At 42.3% G+C, this 14,934-nt stretch overlaps 5 protein-coding genes across 5 annotated transcripts; 3 read left to right on the top strand and 2 right to left on the bottom strand.

Moving 5' to 3' along the window:
* On the top strand, window positions 1–741 carry BCR41DRAFT_116166 (hypothetical protein). Its single transcript, XM_022019423.1, has 2 exons — window positions 1–58; window positions 199–741. Exon 2 carries the CDS (start codon window positions 227–229, stop codon window positions 632–634), a length of 408 nt encoding a protein of 135 aa, XP_021879558.1. The 5' UTR covers window positions 1–58; window positions 199–226; the 3' UTR covers window positions 635–741.
* Window positions 383–1,606, top strand: BCR41DRAFT_116171 (hypothetical protein). Its single transcript, XM_022019424.1, has 3 exons — window positions 383–514; window positions 654–1,352; window positions 1,429–1,606. Exons 2-3 carry the CDS (start codon window positions 848–850, stop codon window positions 1,485–1,487), a joined length of 564 nt encoding a protein of 187 aa, XP_021879557.1. The 5' UTR covers window positions 383–514; window positions 654–847; the 3' UTR covers window positions 1,488–1,606.
* Window positions 1,607–4,104: 2,498 nt separating this feature from the next.
* Window positions 4,105–5,324, bottom strand: BCR41DRAFT_409418 (hypothetical protein; the record flags this gene model as incomplete). The annotated part of the gene is made up of 2 exons (XM_022029413.1): window positions 4,105–4,421; window positions 4,547–5,324. The coding sequence occupies 2 exons, from the start codon at window positions 5,322–5,324 to the stop codon at window positions 4,105–4,107; spliced, it is 1,095 nt and encodes a 364-aa protein (XP_021879556.1).
* Window positions 5,325–9,521: 4,197 nt separating this feature from the next.
* BCR41DRAFT_423712 (hypothetical protein) lies at window positions 9,522–11,434 on the top strand (the record flags this gene model as incomplete). Its single annotated transcript, XM_022030318.1, has 4 exons — window positions 9,522–9,807; window positions 9,971–10,313; window positions 10,389–10,572; window positions 10,673–11,434. The coding sequence occupies 4 exons, from the start codon at window positions 9,522–9,524 to the stop codon at window positions 11,180–11,182; spliced, it is 1,323 nt and encodes a 440-aa protein (XP_021879555.1). The 3' UTR covers window positions 11,183–11,434.
* Window positions 11,435–12,168: 734 nt separating this feature from the next.
* BCR41DRAFT_357395 (Mpp10 protein-domain-containing protein) lies at window positions 12,169–14,902 on the bottom strand. Its single transcript, XM_022024893.1, is given in 9 exon segments — window positions 12,169–12,427; window positions 12,469–12,838; window positions 13,082–13,156; window positions 13,193–13,325; window positions 13,461–13,688; window positions 13,809–14,016; window positions 14,036–14,178; window positions 14,341–14,512; window positions 14,724–14,902. 9 exon segments carry the CDS (start codon window positions 14,778–14,780, stop codon window positions 12,362–12,364), a joined length of 1,452 nt encoding a protein of 483 aa, XP_021879554.1. The 5' UTR covers window positions 14,781–14,902; the 3' UTR covers window positions 12,169–12,361.
* Window positions 14,903–14,934: the final 32 nt, after the last annotated feature.

The following is a 14,934-nucleotide window of genomic DNA, read 5'->3' as shown; positions in this document are numbered from 1 at the left end:
TTCCTCTTCATTCATCATCTCATTCGTGTCATAACAATGTTCAGACCAGATGTCGAAGGTACCACCTTATTTCGAAACCATCAAAAATTCAGCAGTCTCTATGCATGGCACACGCGCGCATTTACGGCTTGTACGGATGTAACTAAACTAAAAGTAACTTTTTTTTTTTTTTTTCTGTCCTTTTGATTGGGCCTATAGAGTCGGTTTCACTTTTCATATCCTTGGCATGTATCTCAGTCATGTCCTTACTCTTTGGTCGCAAGACCTCTGGGACACGATAGGAACCATCAACTATGCACGAGGGCTCGTCATTTCTTTATACTTGGTCTCCTGGGCCTTTTCTTTCGTCGCCACTATGCTGACTCAGACCAACAACTTTAATACCATATCCTGCAGTATGTCCATCCTCTCTTGTATCGTCCTCTATGCTCTGTCCAAGATTATCATCTACCTCTTCTTGATGGAAAAGGTCTACGTCGTCACTGCTGTGGGTTCTACACGAAAAGACTTTCCAGTAAGCAGAGATTACCGAAAGAAAAGAAATATCATGGCCAAGGATATAAGTACCAATAATGAACAACGAACGCGCCATCGTATTCGCACATGTATTAATCATAGCTCTTCTTCCATTTAATTCACCATTCACTTTATAGCTATACAGAATCAATATGGTCTTGATGCTACCATTCGTAGGGATTCTGGCCCTGATGTTCATTTATAGAGTGTCCAAGGTCAACGAGGTGACAGGGATCTGTCAAATTGGTTTGAAACTCGAAGCAACCCTTCCTTTAATTCTTTACGACACCTCCTTTCTTCCTGGTTGACTGCCTTGTTTATTCGCCCCCTCATGAGCTCGACCTCCCTTCTTCAGGGCCCCTCCAAGGGCAAGCTTCGAGATGTGGCTCGGAGGACATTAATGGGATGTATCATTGCTTTGGTCCTTAGTTCCGCAAACGTCTTTACCTTGGTCTACTTCAAAGGAGAAGAAAGAGGCTTAATTTGCTTGGCCTCTTGTACCTTGGACGTTACCTTGAACGCCATCACCATCCATTGGGTCACCTCCCGTGGAGGTGGGCGCTATGCTGGAACCGCAAGATCAAGAGATCGGCGGGTGGTGAGCGGGCTACCTGGTATACATAGCTATACTGGTGCTGGTCCTGGTACGTACCGTTACTCTGTAAACGAGAAACAGGTCGCACCTTTAGATTCACATTTATCTATCACAGTCGAGTCATACGTGGAAGAGTATCACCAAATGCACTATAGCAGCAATAACAACAGCAACAACACTAATAGCAACAGCGTCAGCAAAATCAATGGCGTAGGAAGCAAAAGCGATAGTGGCGGTGCTGGTGGTGCCAGTAACAGTAGCAGTGGTAGCGGCAGTGGTAGTGGTAGTGGTAGTGGTAGTGGTAGTGGTAGTGGTAGTGGTAGTGGTAGTGGTAGTGGTAGTGGCAGCAGCAATGCTAGTAGTAGTAATGCAATAGTGGTAATGGCGGCGGTATTTCTAGCCAAACACATTCCTAACAGAAAACCTTGGAGAAAGACAGCAGACTCTAGTGTATTTGTATATCATAATTCGACCATTTCATGTAACATTAAAGGCTTTTTTTTTATTTTTTTCGAAAACTCCTGCGTCAAAGAAAAATTTTGCTTCAAAGGGCGATCTGGCAGTTGGTTTTGGAATAGTCGTAAATGCCTCTGTCCGGATAGCAGCCCCTAAAGCTGTCTACCTTTCGCAGCAGAATAGTATCCATTTTGGAGTACAGGCGGTGTTTATCACAGGATCGTAGCGTAAAGCTAACATTTGTTCTGTGTCATTTGATGATGGACAACGGGAATAAATTGAAAAAAAAAAAAAAAAAAAAAAAGCTTAGCCTTTCAAGAGATCGGAAATGACAGCTATTTTCTTTTAGAGATCTTTTTAAAGGCGCAGTCGCAACTGAGTTAACCAGAGTGAAAACTCGCTACTATTCATGGCTATAAATGGGCCTCGTTCAATATGTTCACCTTGTCGTAGCCAAAACTGTACTCCGTTATCGTCTCTTGGAACCATGAACGGTGCAAAAATACCCTCCGGATCTTCCAGATATCATCTTAAATATTGGCAGCTTCCTCAGCCGAAAAGATCCTGTGAGCTGTCTTCGCATCTCCAAGACCTTCCATGATACACTTGTCGGTTCCATATGGAAAAGCATCGATGTCAATAGCTTTAAGAGGTATCCTACTGGCAAAGCGTTACAGAACTACACGAAATATATTGAGAGCCTACGACACGGTAAAATATCCCCAGAAGATTACATATTGTTGAAGGGTGTCGAAATCTATGGATATATGCTTATGCTTCAGAGCGATGGCAATCCTAGGCACTGTACCTGAACCCGAGCGGATGCAACTTCATACTATACATGAGATTGGTTAATCAGATCCATTCTATGCATAAGGCTTGGCCCAATCTCGCCAAGGATTGCCTTGAAAATGCCGACGTTGCGCAGAATGTCATCGTGTTAATATAGAACGTAAGGGATATCACCCGATGAAAGCAATACATGCACAGCTGCCTGGCGAACACATGGCTGTTGCTCTTGCTGGCAAGCTACCTTGCACGGCTAATGTCAATGTCAGGCTTCTTGCCTTAGTTGGTGTATGCACAGGATTTGTATTCTTAGTCCCTCTGAAGGATAAATCTTCCAAAACCATGGCGACTGTATTGTTCAATATTTTTACCCATTGGAGTTCCATGTATCCTGCAATCCGATAACGGCAAAGGATTTGTCCACTAGGTTCTCCAAGAAATGGCTCAAGAAGGACAAACTCATTTCCTCGATATGAAGGCCCTTTTACTGTTCCGGGGTAATACTGCACTGGCGGACTTCTTGGCCACCATATGCACCATCACAATTCAAGCTTGCCTTAGACGATCTTGACGGCGATGATGCTCCTGAAGTTGAATATATTGTCGGCCATCGTACCGCTGCGTCTGACGGAGGGAGATACTTCGTAAAATGGGAAGGCTTTCCCGCCTGAAGCCAATATCTGGGAGCTTGAAGGCAATTTCATTGAGAGGAAATGCATCGACAACTATTGGAGCAGTCGCGGCTTCTTCGTTGATGCAAGATCTCGGCCGCAGCCTCGTTGGAGACTGCAGACCACCAAGCGGCAGCGGCAAAAGTACAGGCAGTTAGATGCACATAGCAGTGCTTGCAATGTTGATGGGTAGAACAACATGCAGCAGTGACAAGAGAAGCGCTGTACTAGCGCACGCGACCACTCATAGCTATAAACCCATGGCGCTAGCAACGGCGATTATTTTGCTTCATATTATTTCTTTCCTCACATTCCTCATTTTATCAAACCTTGGAACGAAATTATGGCCTTATCAATAAGTGACCTGGCTTAGAAAAGAGATATAAATACTCGTTTCTACTATGAAAATAAAGATCTACATTCTTGTCTCGTCACATTTCAAATTCGTTATTAATCTATATCAGGCTTGATTCTCTACTGTCGACTCCAATGATGCAATAAACTTAGTAAGCCAGACTCAACCTTCTGCAATGCGCATGGGTATCAAAGATTAGCTGTATAGAGAGATTAGTCCCTTAAACTAACAACTATTTCCAAAAGAGGACTGAAGATGTGCCTGATGAGAAAAAAATATATAGCTTTATAGCTTGACTCATCCTTTATTAGTTCATGATAAATGAGAGAAATAGGATGAATGTGTCTGCCATCGCCGACCATGCTTTTGGTTTGGCAATAGCATTTGAGTCTAGGTTATTATTGGCGATTTACCATGCCAGCCTGTGCTTGCTGCCATTCTAGGGACCTTTGCTGCTCTGGATCAACATAGCCAGAGCTTCCTGGAGAAAGTGGCTGTGGTTGGGCTATTGGGGGTTTGGGACTGAAACACAGGCTGAGGTTGGGCCGGCGATAAAGGCTGAGGCATTTGCTCAGGTGGGGTCGCTACCTGAGGACATGGTTGGGGCCCTGGCGAGAGCTGGAATATTGGCTGTGGCTGGAAAGAGCTGCGCCAATCATGTTGTGATGCTACTGGTACTTGTGATGCTACTGGTACTTGTGATGCTACTGGTACTTGGTATGCTACGCCGGTGTTTGGATTTGATTAGGAAATGTCTGTTGTCCTTGTGTCTGGGTTTGTGCTTGCATTAGTGTTGATACCTGGTGAGGAGGAGCATAATGGCGGTACGGGTCTTGGCTAAGTGGTTCAGGAGCGACCAAAAGCACAGGTGGGTCCACATCTGGTGAAACCACTAAGCCAGTACTAGGTTTGACATACTCTTTATTTTTCTTGTGACGCCAGAATACTGCACCGAGGAAGGCAAGCAAGGCCACAATACCAATGCTACCGCCAATGATCACTAGCAGGTTAGGCGATTCTGGACTTTCGGTGGGGTTCCCTGTAAGTTCATTTGATTCGGTAGTGTAGCTTGTTGTCCATTTTCGGGTATTGAGGTTATAAATAGAAATGTATCGATATCTGCACCACTTGAAAAGCCTCCCCAGACGATCAATTGGTTATTACTAAAGGCACACACATGTCCAGCTCGTGCACCCGACAGCCCAACATCAGTACCCCGAGTCCATGTCAACGTTGCAACATCTAGAATATAGATATCTCCAAGGACAGTGCCTGGCTCTGATGCTGATGGGCCATTCCCTAGGCCCCCAAAGAGAATCATCTTTGTACCGCCATACGCGGGGATGAAGCAGCCCAAGAGTCGAGCTGAAGGCCTAAATCCGTTTGTTGCTAGGGTCTTCCAGCCTTCTTCATCATTTAGTGCGTATAAACTGTCGCGAGTGAAAAATGTCTCAATAATGGATCCGCCAAAGACCAATAAACTTTTCAGCCCAGGCGCCCATGTCACCATGTAATTATTCATCTGAACAAGGTCCGGCTGTGAAGTTTGTTCGTAATAATAGTCTTCTGTTCTTGGATCATAAGTCATCAGCCGTTTGCCTGTTTCGATGGAATAGTATCCGTTTGGAATATAGACCCAACCCGAGACAGGATTTGTAGCGGCTGCCAGTCCAAGGCCAGTATTAGCATAAGTGGTTTGCTTAAGTCTTCTCCAGCTGCCTGAACCAAGGCCATAGCTATAGGCTGTGCCGTTGATGAAGACAAACCATTCTTGATTGTTCTTCATGAGTGCGCTTGCAAACCGTCTACCCGCGTAACCATTGGAAAGTTGCTGGTAGGCTGGGCTGCCGGTATGCCAGGGCCTCGATAGATCAAGATAAAACATCTGTGCCGTAGTTGGATCGGTGGGCAAAGTGGTGAGGACAGAGCCGCCCAGGAACATACATGGCCTTACCCTCTATAACACCACATACTGCTTAAATAACATGGGAGGGGCCTATAACTTTGTGCATAACTAAATAATGAGGCGGGGATCAAGAATGGTGATATGAACAAGACAATCAGTCGGCAAATCGAGGACGCATGCTTTATACCATGGCGGTGGAGTGGAAGAACAAGAGGTGAAATAGAGAAGAAACAAGGGAAGGTATGAATTAAATATGACCATGGCCACGATTATGGCGAAGTAATTCTGTCAACTTTAAAAAGGAAAAGAAAAGCAAAAAAAGCTCTCCATCAGATCATGAGTTGAACGCACAGAGATGTACCTAAAAAATGCTAGGGCCGAGATGGTCTAGATGCAGGTCCAAATGTTCACCGCAATGTAAACAAATACAATAATAACGAAAAAAAAGTGAAGACTGGCAGGGGCCTGGGCCGGGGATTGTGGTAAGTTCTGTGGTTGCAATGTCCCTTACTCCCCCTCGGATCAACAGAGCCAATATCTTCAAAGGCAAATGCCTGGAATGCTCAAACAATCTCGGAGATTTGATTTGAAAGACATGACTACTTGAGAAAAAGGTGGGCATTGATATACCAAAGTTTTTTTCTTTGGTTCTTGTGTTGAATGTCTGACTTTATTTTTACTGATCTGCGTTTGTTCAGATAGTCAATTCAAAATTACACGTTCCAAACTTAATTTGTCTAACTCGTTGATCATTAAACAGGTTAAAGCGAACATTCTTTTGTTCTTGTCAATCATTACAATCCCTTCCATCGCTCTTTTGTTTCCGTCGATTCATCGTTTCGATCCCACTGCAATACATATGCATCTTTTCAGATCATTCATCAGTTCTTTAGAATCATAACACCATCACTTTTCAAGAAAAATGAATAAAACCAAGTTAAATCAAACTTGGCTTGCCACAACATGTTCTGATAAAAATAAAAAACAATTAATTCTTTCCATTGTTTTCTCAGCAGTTATATTGACTATCGTTTTTTTTTTTTTTTTTTTTTTTTTTTGCAGTTGCGGCTAGTCATACTACCTCTATTTGCAATAGCGTTCTTTGAGCAGGTTAATTCTATTAGGAAAATGTCTAGGGAATCATACTTCACTTTTAATCGCTTCATTGATTGAGAAGTAGAATATTTCTCCTGCTATATCAAGAAAAATGAAGTGTGATGGAAATGATAAATGACTTTTTGCCTTAAATCCAGCCTCGAACTAAATTCCTTAATTTCAAGTCCGAGAGTATCCTTATGTCGCTCACATGAGGCCTAAAAAAATTATTTCTCTGAAAATTCAATATATTCTTTGATCTGGTCAAAACACTGCCATTGTTACACCCTCATGTCTTTCTAGGCTCATCGGAGCAGATTCTCAAGAGGAAAAACAAATGAAGGTAATAATTTGCTTTATGCTGTATAAATAGATCGACTTGAAATTTAATAAACGCGATTCTTTATTTTTGAGATGTATCACGGCTAAAACATTTAACTGGGGCGACTTTGGACTTCTTCTCTTAAAAGAATTTGAAAAGTCGTCTCATGGTCCGTGCGCGATAAAGAGAAGGTCCTCACTCACTTGTAAAGGTGGCTGTTCGATGCCTGTAGGTTTTCCCAAATCTCCTTTGATTTAATCGTATCTAGCGGGATTGGTTAGCATCCCCCTGACTACTTCGAATGGACAGAATTCACTGTGTTGTTCAAAACAATAAAACTTGACTAAAAGTCTATTAATACTCGAGCCATGAGGAATATAATACCTCTGAATGCTTCAATAGGATTTTGGCATGCTTTTCGGGACGCAGGAAAGACAGTATTGCCTCTTTTGTGCGACGAGGAGTATAGGGTTTGTTCCTTGGGGACGAGCTTTCTCAACTACGCTTGTTGCTTATAAAAACATAAATGGTTCTCGTTTTCCGCATACTTTCAGCGCTTCCACAATCCAAGAGCTGTGATGTAACCATTAAATGTTATATGTTTGTCGAAGCATTGACACTCCCTTGCGGTGTTAGGAAGCCAAAAGCCCCATAGGCTGTGAGAATCCAGCTATTGCATAGGATACACTCTTTGCGATTGGGTGCATATAATGGATCGCCAAGCGGGTGTGAAGCCAGTTGCCTTGCTCAGATATCTGATGTATCAATCCCATGCGGGCTGCACGTTATGCTCCGGCTTTGCGGCCTCCATGAGGAACCTTATCGGCGTGATGACCTACCGTCTCCATAATCCCTTTTATGGATCTATAAAAACAAGAAGCCATGAAAAAGACAATTTATTAATATTATTACAACTACCGTGTAAGGTTCTGAACAATTCAATCTACTATTTTACTTATTTGTAGAGCGTGGTTGAAGAAATTACAGCACTATCAGAGGCACCGAAAATGAGAAAAGCTTCCATTCACTTGTCTTCACGAAATGAGGATAGCTACTTCCTTTATACTATAATTCAAAAGATGGAGTGAAATCGAATGTGTGGTGGAGACTACTCATTGACAAGCTCCCCTTCGGTGTCCGCCTCCACCGATATATGCCTGATAAACTCCCTCTAATTTGTCAGATATGTAGGAAGTCTCCTGAGACGGAACAACATCTGCTATTTCAGTTGCCCCAAGAAGCTGGAAGTAGCAGGTGCAATGAAGTAATTTGTCGGAGAAAATGACTGGTCAGCCTTCCTACTGGAGTCGTTATTTTATGCCAACCCGACGAAATCAACCCACTCAACAATGTGCACCAACTTCCCCACATAACCCGTACTGATAAATATATTTTGGAAGATCTTAGAGGTACGGATATATTTCTAAAGCTCTTTTCGACTGAGGAAGCTGCCAACATGTGACGATTCAGGAAGATTCGAATAATGCAATTGAATGATCTCACTGTCTGTGTTACAATCAATTCACCCTAATGTGATTTAACGAGAAACACTTTCTGTTGATCTTGTAACATTCTAAACTCTTGATGCTGTTTCTTGGACTCACGGTTAGGGATACTCCAGAAGCGATAGAGACTGAACGCTGATCAACCACACTGCATGATCAGTAATATCACTAGTTAAATATAGGTGACAAATCGAGGGTGCTTGATACTGCGTTTTTCCACAGTGGTTTTACAGACAGATATTATACTTCAATTATACCAGCAAAATAGTGTGTGCTTAAATAAATAAATAAATAAATAATAAAAAATAATAAATAAAATAAAATAAAAAAAAAAAAAAAAAAAAGGCGGGAGACCCGCATTGCTCGCAATACTATAGCGCTTGGCGATAGCAACTTTGGTGATGCTGTCTATAGCAGCCTCAGGTATTCTCTTATGGTATGGTACAGGATTAAGGAAGGTACATCAGTAGCAGACATTTTATATGTTCATCGCTATTATCACATCAAAAAAAAAGACTTCGCAATTAAAGAATGTCTGCAGCACCTCTATAGATGATTCAAAAAGCGATCGCGTCGATAATACTCTGATTGCTTTCTCACAACTCATGACTCGTAAACAAATACAGCCAGCATCCAGCGTCGAAAATAAGTCTATTAGAGTAATGTCATTGATATTTACAAACATATACACAACAATCATGACAGAGTGTCATCTGTCATTGCAGGCCTGCGATGAGCTCAATATCATCATGACTACCAAGGGGTTCCGAAGGCAGATACTAAGGCATGCGTGGTGTTTATCTTCAAAATATTACTTGTAGCGATACCGCCCCTACGTTGCAATCGCAATAAGAGAATCAAACAATCTAAAGGCGCACATCGGCAACAACAAAAGATTGAGGGCAGACCTGGACTGTAGACACCGGATTAGCTGGCTTTTTATTTATCTCTGTTGTACCAACTTCCTTCCGCTCCAGCTAGCGGCTCCTAAAGAACCAAATGATATTTGCTTACATAGTAGTTTCTTTTACTGCTATTACCACCAAGGATCATTCATAAAGACCAGCCAACAATGCAGTAAATATAGCGGCTCAGAGGTCATTAGCTCTCAAAGAAAATCAGAGGTACTATGCTATTGATACTCAACCATCCTTGAGGAATTTAACTATTTTGAATGTGATGGCCACAATACTTCTAATTTTAATGGACCTGCATCTTTTTTTTTTTTTTCTTTTTCTTCTCCTCCCTTTCCTTCTCTTATTCATTCTCTTTCTCTGATAACTCCCCCTCCAACCGATCTCGCACCAAAAAATGTCTTCATTCGATATTCATGCACTCCGGAGGACTACTACGTTTACCAGTAGCTCCATTGCTGTCCCCACTAAACCATGTCGAGCCAATGGCAATCCTGAATGCCATCGGGGCTTCGTCCGAGAACGCTGTAGAAAGTGTACTCTGGGCTCTATCGTCTGCCATATGTGCTATTCGGCGCCCTCACCTTCTTATTTAAAACCCTCAACGTCCGCCCTGTCCCCATCCTTGCTATCATCGTCATTAGCATTGACAACAAGATCTCCTTGCTCTGGTCAATACCAAGGTAAAAACCCCAAAGCAAAAGCGCCCATCGTCTGTCATCACCCTCTGTTTTGAACGCGGCCATCCCATCCGCTTCAACAACTACAACTAGCACAGACACCGGCAACGCCTCTAGGGCATCAATCTCGTTTCTGCACGAAGAAGCCTTTCTTTCGAGCCTTCAGATCTTGTACCTATATCTGCTCCCGTATCAACGGCCTCATTTAATCCTTCTCCTACCCCACAGTCAGCTTGTTCGCCCACATCGATCACCTTTTCATCCAATATCGCTGTATCAACAAGAATTAATGGTGCTGCAGCCAACAGCTCAAAAATGGCATCGCCAACAGGAACAACAGTAGCAGCTTCGCCTCTTGTTCTTCCTTCATCTTCTTCTGCATCCCCTTCCTCCTTTCTAACGCCCTGTATCTACTGCAAAAATGGCCGAAAGGCTTGTGAAGAATGCTTTGGACTGGGCTATGTCCAACGATTTGCCAAGATTGTATCGAGAAAGCCATCGACGGCATAGTAAAATAATCATCACAACATCATCAGCCTACGTCGGGGCAGAAGTAATGAGGGGTACGGGGTCCACACTAATAGCTGTAATAATAATGGCAGTGGTAGTGGCGATAGCGGTGATGAAGGGACCAGTCGTGGTCGAAAGCGTGGTTATAGCAGGAACAACAATAATAGTGCAGCCTACCGAAGAAAAGCTTCTCTACCATTGCCAACGTCTTGGAATCAGATGGGTGAAGGATGGTCCAAATTTAAAGAGCAGCTTTTGGTAAGCACAACAAACATGGCAACTGCAACAACAGCCGCGATGGCCAAATCAATCTCTCGACCGGAGGGGGCGGATCGGGATCTGTAAAGGGCAATGATAGGGTACAGTAAAGGGAGCACAGGTTAGTGCGGCCGTGCAAGAACGGAAGGAACAGGAGCAGGAGCAGCAACCGATCGACATATCTCCTACCATTGCCCTCGCAAGCGTGAGCTCTGGCATAGGTACAAGCCCTGGCACAGATACTGACACGGCGACAACAATAGCACAACCAAGAGCCCCAACCACGCTAACATTCTCTGTCCCTGTGCCAGAAGCTCTCATAGAGCATTCACCCTCTAACCAGTTTCCTCTCCCCTTACAACAACAACAAGAGCATAAGCTACTATCCTACCCCGAGGCTAAAGATTTTAAAGAAGATGATGAGATCGAAGTACAGACCAAGGACTGGATTGATGGGAATGGTACTTCTGATGCGCTGATGCTACTTTACACCCCGAATATGGTTGCGATAACAGTAAGGTCAACAGTAACGGTAGTGGTAGCCGTCTCTGTCATTCAAGGACACAGTCAAGAAACATCTCAAAGTACCAATTTTATTTTCAAACATTAACAAGCGAGCAACCAACAAAGCAAACGTGTTAAACAATGCCAGTGAGGTCGATGGGCATAATAGGCGCCGTCAAAAGAAAAAAAAAGACAAAGCATCATCGTCGACAGTGGTCATTGTCACTACTTGCACCAAGTGGCCTCCTGCGTTCCATGGCCTCATCAGCTGCATGAATACGTTACATATACATGTACGCCTTTTTATGTTTTAATCCCCGTACTCAAGTACATGTACATCCATAATATTCTGTTTAATCCCATGTAATAAGTCATGATGCATAATTCAATATTCAATAATAAGGGCAGACTATATAATCATCGGCAAAAAAAGAAAAACCAGATTGTTGACACATGCTTATTTGTTGAGAAAGGGACCAAACTTTAATGACAAAAGCGCGGTAAAAAAGATACACAAAAGATCTCCGCTCGTAAAAGGCTCCGCATTGTTGTTGGGCACGTTCACAATTCTATTGTCCTCGATGTGCCCATATTCATAAACGTATCTCTTTTTTTTTTTTTTTTTTTTTTTTTCTTAACAGCCTGCTTCTAAATTGACATGTATCCTTAAACCAAAAAAAAAAAAAAAAAAAAAAAAAAAAAATTGATGGGGAAGAGAAGAGGGGAAACAAAGAGTCTTTACCTTCTTCTCCTTCACTCCTTCCTTTCTTCTTTTAAGTAAAGAACAAGAGCATGATGCTTCCGTGTGACCCAAAACAAACAAAAGGAAACGAAAAACCAAAAAAAAAAAAAAAAAAAAAAAAAAAGCCAAACAAGCCAAAAAAGCCAAAAGTCAAAAAAGCCTCTGTACATGAATGCAGGGCAGTGTTTTTTGTCAGAGGTTGTGACCCATGACATGTACAGTATCATGCGAACCAAACAAACAACAAACGTGTGAGATAGATGCATGGAAATATGAAGTATTTGCTACTACACACCATGCAGAACCTCCCGTTTTTTTTTTTTTTTTTTTTGCATGGTGAGAAAAGAGGATTTAATATTTAATGTAATCTAGAAAATGCGAACATGTGGATGACAGATTGAAAGGCGATAATGGTGTATAAAGCAGTAAAAAAAAGGGGGGTAGGAAAAGGCGAAGAGAAAGAGTTGATGCTGACAATGATGATGAGGATGACGATGGCGATGAAAGATAATAATAATAATAATAATAATAAAGGTAATGATATTACAACTTGAGCTTGGCGCCTTTGGAATTTTCTGCTTGTGATGAACCATTCTTGATACTTGACCTCTTGTTGCCCTCGCGATCGATGAAGCTGATGTTCTTTTGACCTGAAATGCTTTGACAGCATCCATCTTGTCGCGCACCACTGTCTTGGAGTTCCCTTTGTCCCCAGGCTGGCGACCCAATCTCCGGTCTCTGGCCTCCCTTTCGGCTTTGCGTTCTGCTTCCTTGCGAGCCTTTTCTCGGATCTCGACCTTCTTGGCCTTTTTAGCCTGAGCACGCTTCCGTTTCCTATCAGCCTGTTCCATCTCAGTGTCGCCCTTGATGGGTTGTTTACCTGCAGAGTAGACTTCCTCTGGGGCTAATAGTGCCGCATCAGCAACACTGACAGGAATAGCTTCCTCCATACTGATCGCTGGTGCATTCGTAACCACTGTGAGTTCAGCCTTGGGTGGCTTGGGTGTGTAATGCCAATTGCTGAGCGAATCAAGCTTTTGGCAAAGCTGTTGCCATAATTGTGTGATTCTTCATGTTTCTTCTCCAAGGCTGCTTCACGCTCACTCAACACAGGCCCTGTGGTCGATGTCTGACGAACATATTCATCCTCATACAGTTCTGCAAGTGATTTCTTTGATTTCTCATCAGAAATCTCGACTCTTGTGGATGGATTGAAGGCCTTTTGGTTGGGTGCGGCCTTGCGAACCACATCATCAAAATTACCAGCCAAGATACGTTCCTTGATCATGTCTTCTAACGTCTGTGTTGTCTCTGCGGTGATAACAGGAATAGGCTTCGCTACCGTCTCGAAATCAAGATCCTCCTCTAGCAAACTGTTGACAGGACGATCTGAAAGATGATGCCTCTCCTTTGATGGTCCAGTCTTTAGCTGCAACATTCTCCTGCTCTAATGCCTCGATCTGTGCCTTGAGTTTCCTCTGTTGCTTTTCAAACTTTGACAGTTTTTCTGTAACAAAAAAAAAAAAAAAAAAAAAAAAAAAAAAATTTAACAAATTAATTCTTCGTCATCCATAGTGAATTAAAAAAAAAGGTTGATAAGCCCTTTCTTCAATCAAAGTTGTTCTTTTTTTTTTTTCTTTACCTGCTTCATCATCTTCCGCTTCGTCTATTCCAAAGAGATTAGAGACCCTATCACCGAGTTCATTGATCTCTGCATTTTCATCATCTTCATCAGCGTCTTCCATCTCCAGATCATCGCTATTTTCAGCTTTACCAAAAGAGTCTTCATTATTTTTTGATGGGCGTTGAGCCTTAAACCTGTTAGTCGTTCCTCTTGGTGGTGGAGCGAAAAAGTCCTTGTATGTCACGTCTATAAAAAAAAAAAATGCACACCCACATGCACACATTAAAAATGGTCAACAACGGTCTTTTTTTTTTTTTTTTTTTGATTAGAAACATAGCAAAAGGTATCGCATCTTTATAAATTTACCGTGAGCATCTGCTTCATCCTCATTCTCGCCCATGTTTCCGAAATCGTCATCCTCATCACCACTTTCAATAACATCCGGATCTGCAAAGTAGTCAATCTCCTCATCATCATCTTCGGGTTCCTTGTCTTCCAGCTCATCCTGCTCCTGTTTCTCTGTTAAGGCATTGAACTCCTCAAGATTAAAAAAATCATCATCCACTTCTGAGGTCTTGGTCCTTTTTCTTGACTGGCAGATCGAGATCATCCAAGTCTTCTTCTTCTTCTTCTTCTTCTTCTTCATCATCATCATCATCCTCATCCTCTCCCCTTTCCTGATAATCCTCTGGTTCCATGTCATCAAAATTTTCTGCATCATCTTCACCAGAGAACCCTTCCATGTGATCAGTATCAGCGATATCAACACCATATCTCATCATCAAGGCCCAAATTCATTTCTGCCTCATCATCATCTTCTGCTTGATCATGATCCTGACCATGCTTTCTTCCCCCCTTATTCTCGTCCTCATCATCATCACTAGCTGCTGCTTTTGACGATGGTGTTCCTGATTGTTAGATTTAAGGTTTTTAAGTTCTAGCTTGAGGTAAGATAGGAAAGGCGTATTTTGCATATGAATCTCTTCCCAGATTTGGTCGTTATCAAAGCCATCGATAAATAATTCTTCTAACATGGAGCCATGTTTCTTGAGTGATCCAGATTCAGTTGACTTGCCTAAAAGAAAGAAAAAAAAAAGTCAGTCTAAGTACCCATGGTTATCAATCAATTGCTTAAAGCCATCTTAATGAATCAGAGAAAAAAAAAAAAAAACATAATAATAGTGTTTCTCTAATGCCAATTTTATTTTACCAAGGTCATAGAGGTATTTTGTGATGGCTTTGGCTTGCCTCAGCCGAAGTCTCAGACTTTGTAAGGAAAACCTCTGGTCGAGCGAGAACCTGGTCATGGAAAGACTTTAGCAATGCCTCATCAGGCATTGTCTTTTTCTAATGACATTATGCTGTGTTATATGTAAATGTGTATATGTTTGAAGACAGTGTCAAGCCAAGTCAAGCAGCTGATGTTTGCAGGAGATGAGGCAAAGGTCGTTATTGAAAAGGCCACCTCTTTTTGTTTAAAAAAAAAAAAAAA

Source organism: Lobosporangium transversale, assembly GCF_002105155.1.
Source record: "Lobosporangium transversale strain NRRL 3116 chromosome Unknown BCR41scaffold_29, whole genome shotgun sequence".
Taxonomy (NCBI): Eukaryota; Fungi; Mortierellomycota; class Mortierellomycetes; order Mortierellales; family Mortierellaceae; genus Lobosporangium; species Lobosporangium transversale.
Note: the sequence above shows the minus strand (reverse complement) of the source record. Positions and strands in the feature narration are given on the sequence as shown.

Coding starts and splice junctions, on each gene's coding strand:
- BCR41DRAFT_116166 (XM_022019423.1), top strand. CDS start 227: ATGTATCTCAGTCATGTCCTTACTCTTTGGTCGCAAGACCTCTGGGAC.
- BCR41DRAFT_116171 (XM_022019424.1), top strand. CDS start 848: ATGAGCTCGACCTCCCTTCTTCAGGGCCCCTCCAAGGGCAAGCTTCGA. Junction 1,353..1,428: donor AAGCGATAGTGGCGGTGCTG/GTGGTGCCAGTA, acceptor TGGTAGTGGTAG/TGGTAGTGGTAGTGGTAGTG.
- BCR41DRAFT_357395 (XM_022024893.1), bottom strand. CDS start 14,780: ATGCCTGATGAGGCATTGCTAAAGTCTTTCCATGACCAGGTTCTCGCT. Junction 14,513..14,723: donor AGGTTCTCGCTCGACCAGAG/GTTTTCCTTACA, acceptor CTTTTAGGCAAG/TCAACTGAATCTGGATCACT. Junction 13,689..13,808: donor GGATGAAGCAGATGCTCACG/GTAAATTTATAA, acceptor TTTTTTTTATAG/ACGTGACATACAAGGACTTT.